This window comes from Oncorhynchus nerka, linkage group LG7 (genome assembly GCF_034236695.1).
Source record: "Oncorhynchus nerka isolate Pitt River linkage group LG7, Oner_Uvic_2.0, whole genome shotgun sequence".
Lineage (NCBI taxonomy): Eukaryota > Metazoa > Chordata > Actinopteri > Salmoniformes > Salmonidae > Oncorhynchus > Oncorhynchus nerka.
Window position 1 is genome coordinate 94,469,261 of NC_088402.1, and position 17,231 is coordinate 94,486,491.

Here is a 17,231-nt window from a genome sequence, read left to right on the forward strand (position 1 = left end):
CTATCAGTAGCGCCACTACTATCAGTAGCGCCACTACTATCAGTAGCGCCACTACTATCAGTAGCGCCACTACTATCAGTAGCGCCACTACTATCAGTAGCGCCACTACTATCAGTAGTGCCATTACTAGCGCCACTACTATCAGTAGCGCCACTACTATCAGTAGCGCTGTCAAAGCTGTACAAAACAAAGTCTGCAAACACCGGCTACGAACGACGTGTTTACAATACCGCAATGGTAATAAGGCATTATTTGTTTGACCGCAACTTCTGGGGTAGCTAGCTTTAGCTTGGTTGCTAGCTTTAGCTTGGTTGCTGGCTTTAGCTTGGTTGCTAGCTTTAGCTTGGTTGCTAGCTTTAGCTTGGTTGCTGGCTTTAGCTTGGTTGCTAGCTTTAGCTTGGTAGCTAGCTTTAGCTTGGTAGCTAGCTTTAGCTTGGCTGGCTTAGCTTGGGCTTTAGCTTGGTTGCTAGCTTTAGCTTGGTTGCTGGCTTTAGCTTGGTTGCTGGCTTTAGCTTGGTTGCTGGCTTTAGCTTGGTTGCTGGCTTTAGCTTGGTTGCTGGCTTTAGCTTGGTTGCTGGCTTTAGCTTGGTTGCTGGCTTTAGCTTGGTTGCTGGCTTTAGCTTGGTTTTAGCTTGGTAGGCTTTAGCTTGGTTGCTGGCTTTAGCTTGGTTGCTGGCTTTAGCTTGGTTGCTGGCTTTAGCTTGGTTGCTAGCTTTAGCTTGGTTGCTGGCTTTAGCTTGGTTGCTGGCTTTAGCTTATATTTGTCTTGAGGTTCACAAGCCTTGAATTTATTCAATTATCGCTGACTGTTTTAAATGCAGAGTTTATTTTTTAATTGTACAACAAACCTTTTTTTAGAGAAGAAAAAGAAAAGAAAAGAAAGAGAATGTATATATATATATATATATATATATATATATATCATGAGTAGGACACATGTCAGATTTCCTTCTGGGTTACGGAGATTATGTACCAAAATGGCTCATTTTTGAGTTGACTGATGTTACAGGGCCATGCTGTTAGTTTGTCATATTGTCTGTAGGTGTGTATATGGACCGGAGGTGTGTCTACTACAGGAAGCCCCTGTTAGTTTATGGACCGGAGGTGTGTCTACTACAGGAAGCCCCTGTTAGTTTATGGACCGGAGGTGTGTCTACTACAGGAAGCGCCTGTTAGTTTATGGACCGGAGGTGTGTCTACTACAGGAAGCCCCTGTTAGTTTATGGACCGGAGGTGTGTCTACTACAGGAAGCCCCTGTTAGTCATATTGTCTGTCCTGTAGGTATGTATATGGACCGGAGGTGTGTCTACTACAGGAAGCCCCTGTTAGTTTATGTACCGGAGGTGTGTCTACTACAGGAAGCCCCTGTTAGTTTATGGACCGGAGGTGTGTCTACTACAGGAAGCCCCTGTTAGTTTATGGACCGGAGGTGTGTCTACTACAGGAAGCCCCTGTTAGTTTATGGACCGGAGGTGTGTCTACTACAGGAAGCCCCTGTTAGTTTATGGACCGGAGGTGTGTCTACTACAGGAAGCCCCTGTTAGTTTATGGACCGGAGGTGTGTCTACTACAGGAAGCCCCTGTTAGTTTATGGACCGGAGGTGTGTCTACTACAGGAAGCCCCTGTTAGTTTATGGACCGGAGGTGTGTCTACTACAGGAAGCCCCGTTAGTTTATGGACCGGAGGTGTGTCTACTACAGGAAGCCCCTGTTAGTTTATGGACCGGAGGTGTGTCTACTACAGGAAGCCCTGTTAGTCATATTGTCTGTTCTGTAGGTATGTATATGGACCGGAGGTGTGTCTACTACAGGAAGCCCCTGTTAGAGTCTGGGACTCTGGGCACCAAGGGAAACGTGCAGGTGGTCATCCCCTTCCTGACCGAGTCATACAGCTCCTCCCAGGACCCCCCGGAGAAGTCCATCCCCATCTGCACACTGAAGAACTTCCCCAACGCCATCGAACACACCCTGCAGGTAACACACACACACACACACACACACACACACTGCAGGTAACACACACACACACCCTGCAGGTAACACACACACACACACCCTGCAGGTAACACACACACACACACCCTGCAGGTAACACACACACACACACCCTGCAGGTAACACACACACACACACCCTGCAGGTAACACACACACACACACCCTGCAGGTAACACACACACACACACACCCTGCAGGTAACACACACACACACACACCCTGCAGGTAACACACACACACACACACCTGCAGGTAACACACACACACACACACACACACACACACCCTGCAGGTAACACACACACACACCCCTGCAGGTAACACACACACACTGCAGGTAACACACACACACACACACCCTGCAGGTAACACACGCACACACACACCCTGCAGGTAACACACACACACACACACCCTGCAGGTAACACACACACACACACCCTGCAGGTAACACACACACACACACACCCTGCAGGTAACACACACACACACACACCTGCAGGTAACACACACACACACACACCCTGCAGGTAACACACACACACACACACCCTGCAGGTAACACACACACACACACACCCTGCAGGTAACACACACACACACACACCCTGCAGGTAACACACACACACACACCCACACACACACACCCTGCAGGTAACACACACACACACACACCCTGCAGGTAACACACACACACACACACCCTGCAGGTAACACACACAGGTAACACACACCCACACCCTGCAGGTAACACACACACACACACCCTGCAGGTAACACACACACACACACCCTGCAGGTAACACACACACACACACCCTGCAGGTAACAATACACACACACACACCCTGCACACACACACACACCCTGCAGGTAACACACACACACACACCCTGCAGGTAACACACACACACACCACACACACACACACCCTGCAGGTAACACACACACACACACCCTGCAGGTAACACACACACACACACACCCTGCAGGTAACACACACACACACACACCCTGCAGGTAACACACACACACACACACCCTGCAGGTAACACACACACACACACACCCCCTGCAGGTAACACACACACACACACACCCTGCAGGTAACACACACACACACACACTGCAGGTAACACACACACACACACCCTGCAGGTAACACACACACACACACACCCTGCAGGTAACACACACACACACACCCCCTGCAGGTAACACACACACACACACACCCTGCAGGTAACACACACACACACACACCCTGCAGGTAACACACACACACACACCCCTGCAGGTAACACACACACACACACCCTGCAGGTAACACACACACACACACACCCTGCAGGTAACACACACACACACACACACCCTGCAGGTAACACACACACACACACCCTGCAGGTAACACACACACACACACACCCTGCAGGTAACACACACACACACACACCCTGCAGGTAACACACACACACACACACCCTGCAGGTAACACACACACACACACACCCTGCAGGTAACACACACACACACACACCCTGCAGGTAACACACACACACACACACCCTGCAGGTAACACACACACACACACACCCTGCAGGTAACACACACACACACACCCCCTGCAGGTAACAACACACACACACACACCCTGCAGGTAACACACACACACACACACCCCTGCAGGTAACACACACACACACACACCCTGCAGGTAACACACGCACACACACACCCTGCAGGTAACACACACACACACACCCTGCAGGTAACACACACACACACACACCCTGCAGGTAACACACACACACACACACCCTGCAGGTAACACACACACACACACCCTGCAGGTAACACACACACACACACACCCTGCAGGTAACACACACACACACACACCCTGCAGGTAACACACACACACACACACCCTGCAGGTAACACACACACACACACACCCTGCAGGTAACACACACACACACACACCCACACACACACACACCCTGCAGGTAACACACACACACACACACACCCTGCAGGTAACACACACACACACACACCCCTGCAGGTAACACACACACACACACACCCTGCAGGTAACACACACACACACACACCCTGCAGCAGGTAACACACACACACACACACCCTGCAGGTAACACACACACACACACACACCCTGCAGGTAACACACACACACACACACCCTGCAGGTAACACACACACACACACACCCTGCAGGTAACACACACACACACACACCCTGCAGGTAACACACACACACACACACACCCCCTGCAGGTAACACACACACACACACACACCCTGCAGGTAACACACACACACACACACACACCCTGCAGGTAACACACACACACACACACACACACACCCTGCAGGTAACACACACACACACACACACACACACCCTGCAGGTAACACACACACACACACACACACACCCTGCAGGTAACACACACACCCTGCAGGTAACACACACACACACACACACACCCTGCAGGTAACACACACACACCCACACCCTGCAGGTAACACACACACACACACCCTGCAGGTAACACACACCCTGCAGGTAACACACACACACACACACCCTGCAGGTAACACACACACACACACACCCTGCAGGTAACACACACACACACACACCCTGCAGGTAACACACACACCCTGCAGCACAATACAGGAGGAGAGTACTTGTCCCATAGCCGTTTGGGTTTGAGTGACTCATAGAGGCATATTTTCTAATCAGACCTGGGATTCAAACCGGCCATCCTTCTCTAACCTGGGGGACTGACGTCCTCTATACGCAGTGTGTGTGTGTGTGTGTGTGGTAACTCTCTGGTCTCTCCCTCCAGTGGGCCCGCGATGAGTTTGAGGGTCTCTTTAAACAGCCATCAGAGAATGCCATGCAGTACCTCACGTAAGTCCACCACAATTTAGCATGTTTAAACATTTGACCTGCTGTGTTTGTGTTTATTTATCTACCTTTTCAGTTTGAATGAAGGCGGATGTTATCTTCATGTCACTAGCTGACAAACCCCTTTTTGGGGATCGATTGAGACATGACCAGTAGTTGTTCACCGTGATAATTATTCCGGTGTTCTGTGTGGAGCCACCGCAAAGAGAAATGAATTATATATACGGTTTTTCCAATGAACTTCGTCTCTCTGTGGCGTCTGAAACTATTTTTAAGTTGTCGTAGTCTCGCGGTTCTGATACTCGACCCCGATATGAGGTGTTGGGAGGTGGTCTGGACCAGTTTAGGATCGGCTGTGTTGATGTTTCCTGACCTAGTGATGCTAAGTTCCTGGAGAGGACCCTGAAGCTGCCCGGAGCCCAGCCTCTAGAGGTGTTGGAGGCCGTCTATAAGAGCCTGGTGGCGGACTGCCCTCACAGCTGGGCCGACTGTGTCACCTGGGCCCGTCACCACTGGCAGTGTCAGTACAGTAACAACATCTGTCAACTACTGCACAACTTCCCCCCGGAACAGGTACACACACACACACTGTTACACACACACTGTTACACACACACACACACTGTTACACACACACACACACACACTGTTACACACACACACACACACACACTGTTACACACACACACACACACACTGTTACACGCACACTGTTACACACACACACTGTTACACGCACACTGTTACACACACACACACTGTTACACACACACACACTGTTACACACACACACACACTGTTACACACACACACACACTGTTACACACACACACACACACACTGTTACACACACACACACACACACTGTTACACACACACACACACTGTTACACACACACACACACTGTTACACACACACACACACTGTTACACACACACACACACACTGTTACACACACACACACACTGTTACACACACACACACACTGTTACACACACACACACTGTTACACACACACACACACACTGTTACACACACACACACACTGTTACACACACACACACACTGTTACACACACACACACTGTTACACACACACACACTGTTACACACACACACACACACTGTTACACACACACACACACACACTGTTACACACACACACACTGTTACACACACACACTGTTACACACACACACACACACTGTTACACACACACACACACTGTTACACACACACACACACTGTTACACACACACACACACTGTTACACACACACACACACACACACTGTTACACACACACACACACACACACTGTTACACACACACACACACTGTTACACACACACACACACTGTTACACACACACACACACACACACACACTGTTACACACACACTGTTACACACACACACACACACTGTTACACACACACACACACACACTGTTACACACACACACACACACTGTTACACACACACACACACTGTTACACACACACACACACTGTTACACACACACACACACTGTTACACACACACACACACTGTTACACACACACACACACACACACACACACACACACACACTGTTACACACACACACACACTGTTACACACACACACACACTGTTACACACACACTGTTACACACACACACACACACTGTTACACACACACACACACACTGTTACACACACACACACACACACACTGTTACACACACACACACACACACTGTTACACACACACACACACTGTTACACACACACACACACTGTTACACACACACACACTGTTACACACACACACACACTGTTACACACACACACACTGTTACACACACACACACACACTGTTACACACACACACACTGTTACACACACACACACACTGTTACACACACACACACACTGTTACACACACACACACACACACTGTTACACACACACACACACACTGTTACACACACACACACACTGTTACACACACACACACACTGTTACACACACACACACACACACTGTTACACACACACACACACACACTGTTACACACACACACACACTGTTACACACACACACACACACACACTGTTACACACACACACACACACTGTTACACACACACACACACACTGTTACACACACACACACACACACTGTTACACACACACACACACTGTTACACACACACACACACTGTTACACACACACACACACTGTTACACACACACACACACTGTTACACACACACACACACACACTGTTACACACACACACACACTGTTACACACACACACACTGTTACACACACACACACACTGTTACACACACACACACACTGTTACACACACACACACACTGTTACACACACACACACACTGTTACACACACACACACACACTGTTACACACACACTGTTACACACACACACTGTTACACACACACACACACACTGTTACACACACACTGTTACACACACACACACACACACTGTTACACACACACACACACTGTTACACACACACACACACACTGTTACACACACACTGTTACACACACACACACACACTGTTACACACACACTGTTACACACACACACACACACACACACACACACACACACACTGTTACATACTGTTACACACACACACACACACACACACACACACTGTTACACACACACTGTTACACACACACTGTTACACACACACACACACTGTTACACACACACACACACACTGTTACACACACACACACACACACTGTTACACACACACTGTTACACACACACACACACACTGTTACACACACACTGTTACACACACACACACACACACACACACTGTTACATACTGTTACACACACACACACACACACACACACACACACACTGTTACACACACACTGTTACACACACACTGTTACACACACACACACACTGTTACACACACACACACACTGTTACACACACACTGTTACACACACACACACACACTGTTACACACACACTGTTACACACACACACACACACACACACACACACACACTGTTACATACTGTTACACACACACACACACACACACACTGTTACACACACACTGTTGTTGAAATGTGGTTTTGTTGTACTGATATCAATGCTCTCCTCTCAGCTGACCAGCTCTGGCGCCCCCTTCTGGTCCGGTCCAAAGAGATGTCCTCACCCTCTAGAGTTCAGTACCAGCAACGTGAGTCCTTTACCCCCCCCTGTCCCCCCCTGTCCTCGTGCCTCCCCCCCCCCCCCGTGTCTCCTCCCCCCGTGTCTCCCCCCCTGTCCCCGTGCCTTCCCCCCGTGTCCCCCCCTGTCCCCGTGCCTCCCCCCGTGTCCCCGTGCCTTCCCCCCGTGTCTTCCCGTGTCCCCCCCCTGTCCTCGTGTCTCCCCCGTGTCTCCCCCTGTCCCCGTGCCTGTCCCCGTGTCTCCTCCCCCCCCTGTCCCCGTGCCTTCCTCCCCGTGTCTCCTCCCCTTGTCCCCGTCTCCTCCCCCCTGTCCCCGTGCCTTTCCCCCTTGTCCCCGTGCCTTTCCCCCTGTCCCCGTGTCTCCCCCGTCCCCCTGTCCCCGTGCCTTTCCCCCTGTCCCCGTGTCTCCCCCTGTCCCCCGTGTCTCCCCCCATCCCCGTGTCTCCCTGTCCCCTGCCTTTCCCCCCCCGTGCCTTCCCTGTCCCCGTGTCTCCCCCTGTCCCAGTCTCCCCCCTATCCACCCTGTCCACGGTTGGAGACTGTCTCCTCTCTCTCTCTAGCACCTCCATATGGACTATGTGATGTCAGGAGCCAACTTGTTTGCCCAGTCGTACGGCATGCAGGGCTCTACCGACCGTGTTGGCGTGGCTAAGATCCTGGACAGCCTATCGGTGCCCACCTTCGTCCCCAGGTCAGGGGTCAAGATCCACGTCTCCGACCAGGAGCTGCAGAGCGCCAACGCCAACGTCGGTGAGGATGGGATTGATTTTATTTGATAAGGAAACATCTACGGAAGGCTGCTCCAGACAATGGGGTCTAGTGACAGTCAACCTTCTACCTGTAGTGATGTATAAACACAATGGGGTCTAGGGATGTATAAACACAATGGGGTCTAGGGATGTATAAACACAATGGGGTCTAGGGATGTATAAACACAATGGGGTCTAGGGATGTATAAACACAATGGGGTCTAGGGATGTATAAACACAATGGGGTCTAGGGATGTATAAACACAATGGGGTCTAGTGATGTAGAAACACAATGGGGTCTAGGGATGTATAAACACAATGGGGTCTAGTGATGTAGAAACACAATGGGGTCTAGGGATGTATAAACACACAATGGGGGTCTAGGATGTAGAAACACAATGGGGTCTAGGGATGTATAAACACAATGGGGTCTAGGATGATGTATAAACACAATGGGGTCTAGGGATGTATAAACACAATGGGGTCTAGGGATGTATAAACACAATGGGGTCTAGGGATGTATAAACACAATGGGGTCTAGGGATGTATAAACACAATGGGGTCTAGTGATGTATAAACACAATGGGGTCTAGGGATGTATAAACACAATGGGGTCTAGGGATGTATAAACACAATGGGGTCTAGTGATGTATAAACACAATGGGGTCTAAACACAATGGGATGTATAAACACAATGGGGTCTAGGGATGTATAAACACAATGGGGTCTAGGGATGTATAAACACAATGGGGTCTAGGGATGTATAAACACAATGGGGTCTAGGATGTATAAACACAATGGGGTCTAGGGATGTATAAACACAATGGGGTCTAGGGATGTATAAACACAATGGGGTCTAGGGATGTATAAACACAATGGGGTCTAGGGATGTATAAACACAATGGGGTCTAGGGATGTATAAACACAATGGGGTCTAGGGATGTATAAACACAATGGGGTCTAGGGATGTATAAACACAATGGGGTCTAGGGATGTATAAACACAATGGGGTCTAGGGAATGGGGGTCTAGGGATGTATAAACACAATGGGGTCTAGGATGTATAAACACAATGGGGTCTAGGGATGTATAAACACAATGGGGTCTAGGATGTATAAACACAATGGGGTCTAGTAGGGATGTATAAACACAATGGGGTCTAGGGATGTATAAACACAATGGGGTCTAGGGATGTATAAACACAATGGGGTCCTAGGTGATAAACACAATCTCCCTAGGGATGTATAAACACAATGGGGTCTAGGGATGTATAAACACAATGGGGTCTAGTGATGTAGAAACACAATGGGGTCTAGTGATGTAGAAACACAATGGGGTCTAGTGACGGTCAACCTTCTCCCTGTAGGGATGTATAAACACAATGGGGTCCTAGTGACGGTCAACCTTCTCCCTGTAGGGATGTATAAACACAATGGGGTCCTAGTGACGGTCAACCTTCTCCCTGTAGGGATGTGTAAACAGTAGTTGAAGGGGCACCGGTAGGAACCGGTAGGAACCGGTAGGAACCGGTAGGAGCCCGTTGACGCGAGGTGTCCTCAGAAATGATTTCTAACTCGATGTGTTTGCTGCTGAGTGAAGTTGTGTCCCAACACTGAATGAAGTTGTGTCCCAACACTGAGTGAAGTTGTGTCCCAACACTGAATGAAGTTGTGTCCCAACACTGAATGAAGTTGTGTCCCAACACTGAATGAAGTTGTGTCCCAACACTGAATGAAGTTGTGTCCCAACACTGAGTGAAGTTGTGTCCCAACACTGAGTGAAGTTGTGTCCCAACACTGAATGAAGTTGTGTCCCAACACTGAATGAAGTTGTGTCCCAACACTGAATGAAGTTGTGTCCCAACACTGAATGAAGTTGTGTCCCAACACTGAATGAAGTTGTGTCCCAACACTGAATGAAGTTGTGTCCCAACACTGAATGAAGTTGTGTCCCAACACTGAATGAAGTTGTGTCCCAACACTGAATGAAGTTGTGTCCCAACACTGAATGAAGTTGTGTCCCAACACTGAATGAAGTTGTGTCCCAACACTGAATGAAGTTGTGTCCCAACACTGAATGAAGTTGTGTCCCAACACTGAATGAAGTTGTGTCCCAACACTGAATGAAGTTGTGTCCCAACACTGAATGAAGTTGTGTCCCAACACTGAATGAAGTTGTGTCCCAACACTTGAATGAGAAACGTCCAGGTTCGTTTCTGTCCCAACACTGAAGACGCTTGTCTTCCTAAGAGGGAGTAATAACCACGTGTGTGTGTCTGTCTGAATGAAGTTGTGTCCCAACACTGAATGAAGTTGTGTCCCAACACTGAATGAAGTAATGTCCCAACACTGTTATGAAGTTGTGTCCTCCCATCTGAGATGAAGTTGTGTCCAACACTGAATGACTTTGTGTCCCAAACTGAATGAACGGTCCCAACACTGTGTTGTGGCCCAACACTGAATGAAGTTGTGTCCCAACACTGAATGAAGTTGTGTCCCAACACTGAATGAAGTGTGTCCCAACACTGAATGAAGTTGTGTCTGTCACGTGGTGTCTGTGCAGGTGTGTGTGTGTCTGTCTGCCTGAGTGTGTGTCCCTGTCTGCGTGGTGTGTGTGTGTGTGTCTGTCTGCGTGGTGTGTGTGTGTGTGTCTGCGTGGTGTGTGTGTGTGTGTCTGCGTGGTGTGTGTGTGTGTGTGTCTGCGTGGTGTGTGTGTGTGTGTCTGCGTGGTGTCCTGTCTGCGTGGTGTGTGTGTGTCTGTCTGCGTGGTGTGTGTGTGTCTGTCTGCGTGGTGTGTGTGTCTGTCTGTCTGGTGGTGTGTGTGTGTCTGTCTGTCTGCGTGGTGTGTGTGTGTCTGTCTGTCTGCGTGGTGTGTGTGTGTCTGTCTGCGTGGTGTGTGTGTGTGTCTGTCTGCGTGTGTGTGTGTGGTGTCTGTCTGCGTGTGTGTCTGTCCGTGGTGTGTCTGTCTGTCTGTCTGCGTGGTGTGTGTGTGTCTGTCTGTCTGCGTGGTGTGTGTGTGTCTGTCTGTCTGCGTGGTGTGTGTGTGTGTCTGTCTGCGTGGTGTGTGTGTGTGTCTGTCTGCGTGGTGTGTGTGTGTCTGTATGCGTGGTGTGTGTCTGTCTGTCTGCGTGGTGTGTGTGTGTGTCTGTCTGCGTGGTGTGTGTGTGTGTCTGTCTGCGTGGTGTGTGTGTCTGTCTGCGTGGTGTGTGTGTGTGTGTCTGTCTGCGTGGTGTGTGTCTGTCTGTCTGTCTGTCTGTCTGTCTGCGTGGTGTGTGTGTCTGTCTGCGTGGTGTGTGTGTGTGTGTGTGTCTGGTGTGTGTGTGTGTGTGTGTGTGTGTGTCTGCGTGGTGTGTGTGTGTGTGTGTGTGTCTGTCTGCGTGGTGTGTGTGTGTCTGTCTGTCTGTCTGCGTGGTGTGTGTGTGTGTGTGTGTGTGTGTGTGTCTGTCTGTGTGTGTGTGTGTGTGTGTGTCTGTCTGTGGTGTGTGTGTGTCTGTCTGTCTGCGTGGTGTGTGTGTGTCTGTCTGTCTGCGTGGTGTGTGTGTCTGTCTGCGTGGTGTGTGTGTGTGTCTGTCTGTCTGCGTGGTGTGTGTGTGTCTGTCTGCGTGGTGTGTGTGTCTGCGTGGTGTGTCTGTCTGTCTGCGTGGTGTGTGTGTGTCTGCGTGGTGTGTGTGTGTGTGTGTGTGTCTGCGTGGTGTGTGTGTGTGTGTCTGCGTGGTGTGTGTGTGTGTGTGTGTCTGTCTGCGTGGTGTGTGTGTGTGTGTGTCTGTCTGCGTGGTGTGTGTGTGTCTGTCTGTCTGTCTGCGTGGTGTGTGTGTCTGTCTGTCTGTCTGCGTGGTGTGTGTGTGTGTGTCTGCGTGGTGTGTGTGTGTCTGTGTGTGTGTGTGTCTGTCTGCGTGGTGTGTGTGTGTGTGTGTCTGTCTGCGTGGTGTGTCTGTCTGCGTGGTGTGTGTGTGTGTCTGTCTGCGTGGTGTGTGTCTGTGTCTGTCTGCGTGGTGTGTGTGTGTCTGTCTGCGTGCTGTCTGTCTGTCTGTCTGCGTGGTGTGTGTGTGTCTGTCTGCGTGCTGTCTGTCTGCCTGTGTCTGCGTGCTGTCTGTCTGCCTGTGTCTGCGTGGTGTGTGTGTCTGTCTGCGTGCTGTCTGTCTGCGTGCTGTCTGTCTGGGTGGTGTGTGTGTCTGTCTGCGTGCTGTCTGTCTGCGTGCTGTCTGTCTGCGTGGTGTGTGTGTGTCTGTCTGTGTGCTGTCTGTCTGTGTGGTGTGTGTGTAGATGACAACAGGCTGGAGGAACTGAAGACTCTGCTGCCTGGACCTGAAGCTTCTTCTCATTTTAAACTCACTGCCATCGACTTTGAGAAGGTACAGATCTCTCTCTACCCCCCCCTCCCTTTACTCTACTCTCATCTCTCTACCCCCCTTTACTCTACCCCCTTTACTCTACCCCCTTTACTCTACCCCCCTTTACTCTACCCCCTTTACTCTACCCTCCTTTACTTACCCCCTCCTTTACTCTACCCTCCTTTACTCTACTCTACCCTCCTTTACTCTACTCTCCTTTACTCTACTACTCCTTTACTACTCTACTCTACCCTCCTTTACCCTCCTTTACTCTACTCTCTACCCTCCTTTACTCTACCCTCCTTTACTCTACTCTACCCTCCTTTACTCTACTCTACCCTCCTTTACTCTACTCTCCTTTACTCTACTCTCCTCCTTACTCTACCCTCCTTTACTCTACCCTCCTTTACTCTACTCTCTCCCTCCTTTACTCTACCCTCCTTTACTCTACTCTCCTACCCTCCTTTACTCTACTCTCCTTTACTCTACCCTCCTTTACTCTACCCTCCTTTACTCTACTCTCCTTTACTCTACCCTCCTTTACTCTACTCTACCCTCCTTTACTCTACCCTCCTTTACTCTACCCTCCTTTACTCTACTCTCCTTTACTCTACCCTCCTTTACTCTATTCTCCTTTACTCTCCTTTACTCTACTCTCCTTTACTCTACTCTCCTTTACTCTACTCTCCTTTACTCTACACTCCTTTACTCTACTCTACACTCCTTTACTCTACCGTCCTTTACTCTACCGTCCTTTACTCTACCGTCCTTTACTCTACCGTCCTTTACTCTACCCTCCTTTACTCTACCCTACCCTCCTTTACTCTACTCTACCCTCCTTTACTCTACTCTACCCTCCTTTACTCTACCCTCCTTTACTCTACCCTCCTTTACTCTACCCTCCTTTACTCTACCCTCCTTTACTTTCCTCTCCTTTACTTTCCTCTCCTTTACTCTACCCTCCTTTACTCTACCCTCCTTTACTCTACCCTCCTTTACTCTACTCTCCTTTACTCTACTCTCCTTTACGCTACCCTCCTTTACTTTTTACTCTATTCTCTACCCTCCTTTACTTTACTCCTTTACTCTCCTTTACTCTACTCTCCTTTACTCTACTCTCCTTTACTCTACACTCCTTTACTCTACTCTACACTCCTTTACTCTACCGTCCTTTACTCTACCGTCCTTTACTCTACCGTCTCTTTACTTCTACCCTCCTTTACTCTACCCTCCTTTACTCTACCCTACCCTCCTTTACTCTACTCTACCCTCCTTTACTCTACTCTACCCTCCTTTACTCTACCCTCCTTTACTCTACCCTCCTTTACTCTACCCTCCTTTACTCTACTCTCCTTTACTCTACTCTCCTTTACTCTACTCTCCTTTACTCTACCCTCCTTTACTCTACCCTCCTTTACTCTACCCTCCTTTACTCTATTCTCCTTTACTCTACCCTCCTTTACTCTACTCTCCTTTACTCTACCCTCCTTTACTTTCCTCTCCCTTTACTCTACCCTCCTTTACTCTACCCTCCTTTACTCTACTCTCCTTTACTCTACTCTCCTTTACTCTACCCTCCTTTACTTTCCTCTCCCTTTACTCTACCCTCCTTTACTCTACCCTCCTTTACTCTACCCTCCTTTACTCTACCCTCCTTTACTCTACCCTCCTTTACTCTACCCTCCTTTACTCACCCTCCTTTACTCTACCCTCCTTTACTCTACCCTCCTTTACTCTACCCTCCTTTACTCTACTCTCCTTTACTCTCCTTTACTCTACTCTCCTTTACTCTACTCTCCTTTACTCTACTCTCCTTTACTCTACACTCCTTTACTCTACCGTCCTTTACTCTACCGTCCTTTACTCTACCCTCCTTTACTCTACCCTCCTTTACTCTACCCTACCCTCCTTTACTCTACCCTACCCTCCTTTACTCTACCCTACCCTCCTTTACTCTACTCTACCCTCCTTTACTCTACTCTACCCTCCTTTACTCTACCCTCCTTTACTCTACCCTCCTTTACTCTACCCTCCTTTACTCTACCCTCCTTTACTCTACTCTCCTTTACTCTACCCTCCTTTACTCTACCCTCCCTTTACTCTACTCTCATCTCTCTCCTCTCCCTTTACTCTACTCTCCCTTTACTCTACTCTCATCTCTCTCCTCTCCCTTTACTCTACCCTCTACTCTCTCTCCCTCTACTCTACTCTCTCTCTACTCTAATCTCTCTCCTTTACTCTACTCTCTACTCTAATCTCTCTCCTTTACTCTACCCTCTACTCTCTCTCCCTTTACTCTACCCTCTACTCTAATATCTCTACTCTACCCTCTCTACTCTCCTTTACTCTATCCTCTACTCTCTCTCCCTTTACTCTACCCTCTCTCTACTCTAATCTCTCTCTACTCTACCCTCTCTACTCTCCTTTACTCTACCCTCTACTCTACTCTCTCTCCCTCTACTCTACTCTCTCTCCCTCTACTCTACCCTCTACTCTCTCTCCCCCTCTACTCTACCCTCTCTCTTTACTCTACCCTCTCTCTACTCTAATCTCTCTCTACTCTACCCTCTCTACTCTCCTTTACTCTAATCTCCTCTACTCTAATCTCTCTACTCTCTCTCACCTACAACACCTTTCGAGTCCTGTCATACTTACATCCTCAACCCTTTCCATTTGTGTGTTTGATTAACTATGTGACTGTGTTCCAGGATGATGACTCTAATTTCCACATGGACTTCATCGTGGCGGCGTCCAACCTACGAGCAGAGAACTATCACATTCCCCCTGCCGACAGACACAAGGTGGGTGAACACTCACACACAGCCATTGATGTCACATTTCCACCAGACTTTTGACTTCAGATGCAGGCTTTTCTGTTTCCTCCGAAGGCCTGGAGCAAAACAAGCCCCAAGAAGGCTGTTCAGATGTCTATCTGACTCCTCCAGAAAGATCATTCTGCCATGGCAACCACCATATACTGTCTCTCTCTTCTCTCTCCCTCTCTCTCCCTTTCGCTCTCCTCCCTCTCTCTTTCGCTCTCCTCCCTCTCTCTTTCGCTCTCCTCCCTCTCTCTTTCGCTCTCCTCCCTCTCTCTTCTCTCTCCTCCCTCTCCTCCCTCTCTCTTCTCTCTCCTCCCTCTTTCGCTCTCCTCCCTCTCTCTTCTCTCTCCTCCCTCTCCTCCCTCTCTCTTCTCTCTCCTCCCTCTCTCTTCTCTCTCCTCCCTCTCTTCTCTCTCTCTCTTCTCTCCTCTCTCTCTCTCTCTTCTCTCCCTCCTCCTCTCTTCTCTCCTCTTATCCCTCTCTCCAACTCCTCCCTCTCTCCCCTCCCTCTCTCTCTCTCTCTCTCTCTCTCTCCCTCTCTCTCTCTCTCCTCTCTCTCTCCCTCTCTCCTCTCTCTCTCTCTTCTCTCTCTCTCTCTCTCTTCTCTCCCTCCTCTCTCTTCTCTCCTCTCTTATCCCTCTTCTCCCTCTCTTATCCCTCTCCTCCCTCTCATATCCCTCTCTCCCTCCCTCCCTCCCTCTCTCTCTCTCTCCTCCTCTCTCTCCCTCTCTCTATCCCTCTCCCTCCTCTCTTCTCCCTCTCATATCCCTCTCCTCCCTCTCATATCCCTCTCATATCCCTCTCTCCCTCCTCTCTCTCCCTCTCTCTCTCTCTCTCCTCTCTCTCTCCCTCTCTCTCTCTCTCCCTCTCTCTCCCTCTCTCATCTCTCTTCTCTCCCTCCTCTCTCTTCTCTCCTCTCTTATCCCTCTTCTCCCTCTCATATCCCTCTCCTCCCTCTCATATCCCTCTCCCTCCTCTCTCTCTCTCTCCCTCCTCTCTCTCTCTCTCCCTCCTCTCTTCTCCCTCTCTCCTCCCTCTCTCCCTCCTCTCTCATCCCTCTCCTCCCTCTCTCCCTCCTCTCTCCTCCCTCTCATATCCCTCTCTCTCTCTCTCTCTTCTCTCTCTCTCTCCTCTCTTATCCCTCTCCTCCCTCTCATATCCCTCTCTCTTCTCTCC

At 49.5% G+C, this 17,231-nt stretch overlaps 1 protein-coding gene across 1 annotated transcript in view; it reads left to right on the forward strand.

Annotated features, from left to right (window-relative positions):
• Positions 1-17,231, forward strand: part of LOC115125291 (ubiquitin-like modifier-activating enzyme 1) — a 65,289-nt gene that overhangs the window by 40,753 nt on the left and 7,305 nt on the right. The window contains exons 14-20 of the mRNA XM_065021003.1: positions 1,779-1,975; positions 4,878-4,942; positions 5,317-5,512; positions 8,095-8,169; positions 8,719-8,908; positions 13,169-13,257; positions 15,945-16,037. Of these exons, the coding sequence (XP_064877075.1) occupies positions 1,779-1,975; positions 4,878-4,942; positions 5,317-5,512; positions 8,095-8,169; positions 8,719-8,908; positions 13,169-13,257; positions 15,945-16,037 (905 nt within the window). The remainder of the gene's footprint in view (positions 1-1,778; positions 1,976-4,877; positions 4,943-5,316; positions 5,513-8,094; positions 8,170-8,718; positions 8,909-13,168; positions 13,258-15,944; positions 16,038-17,231) is intronic.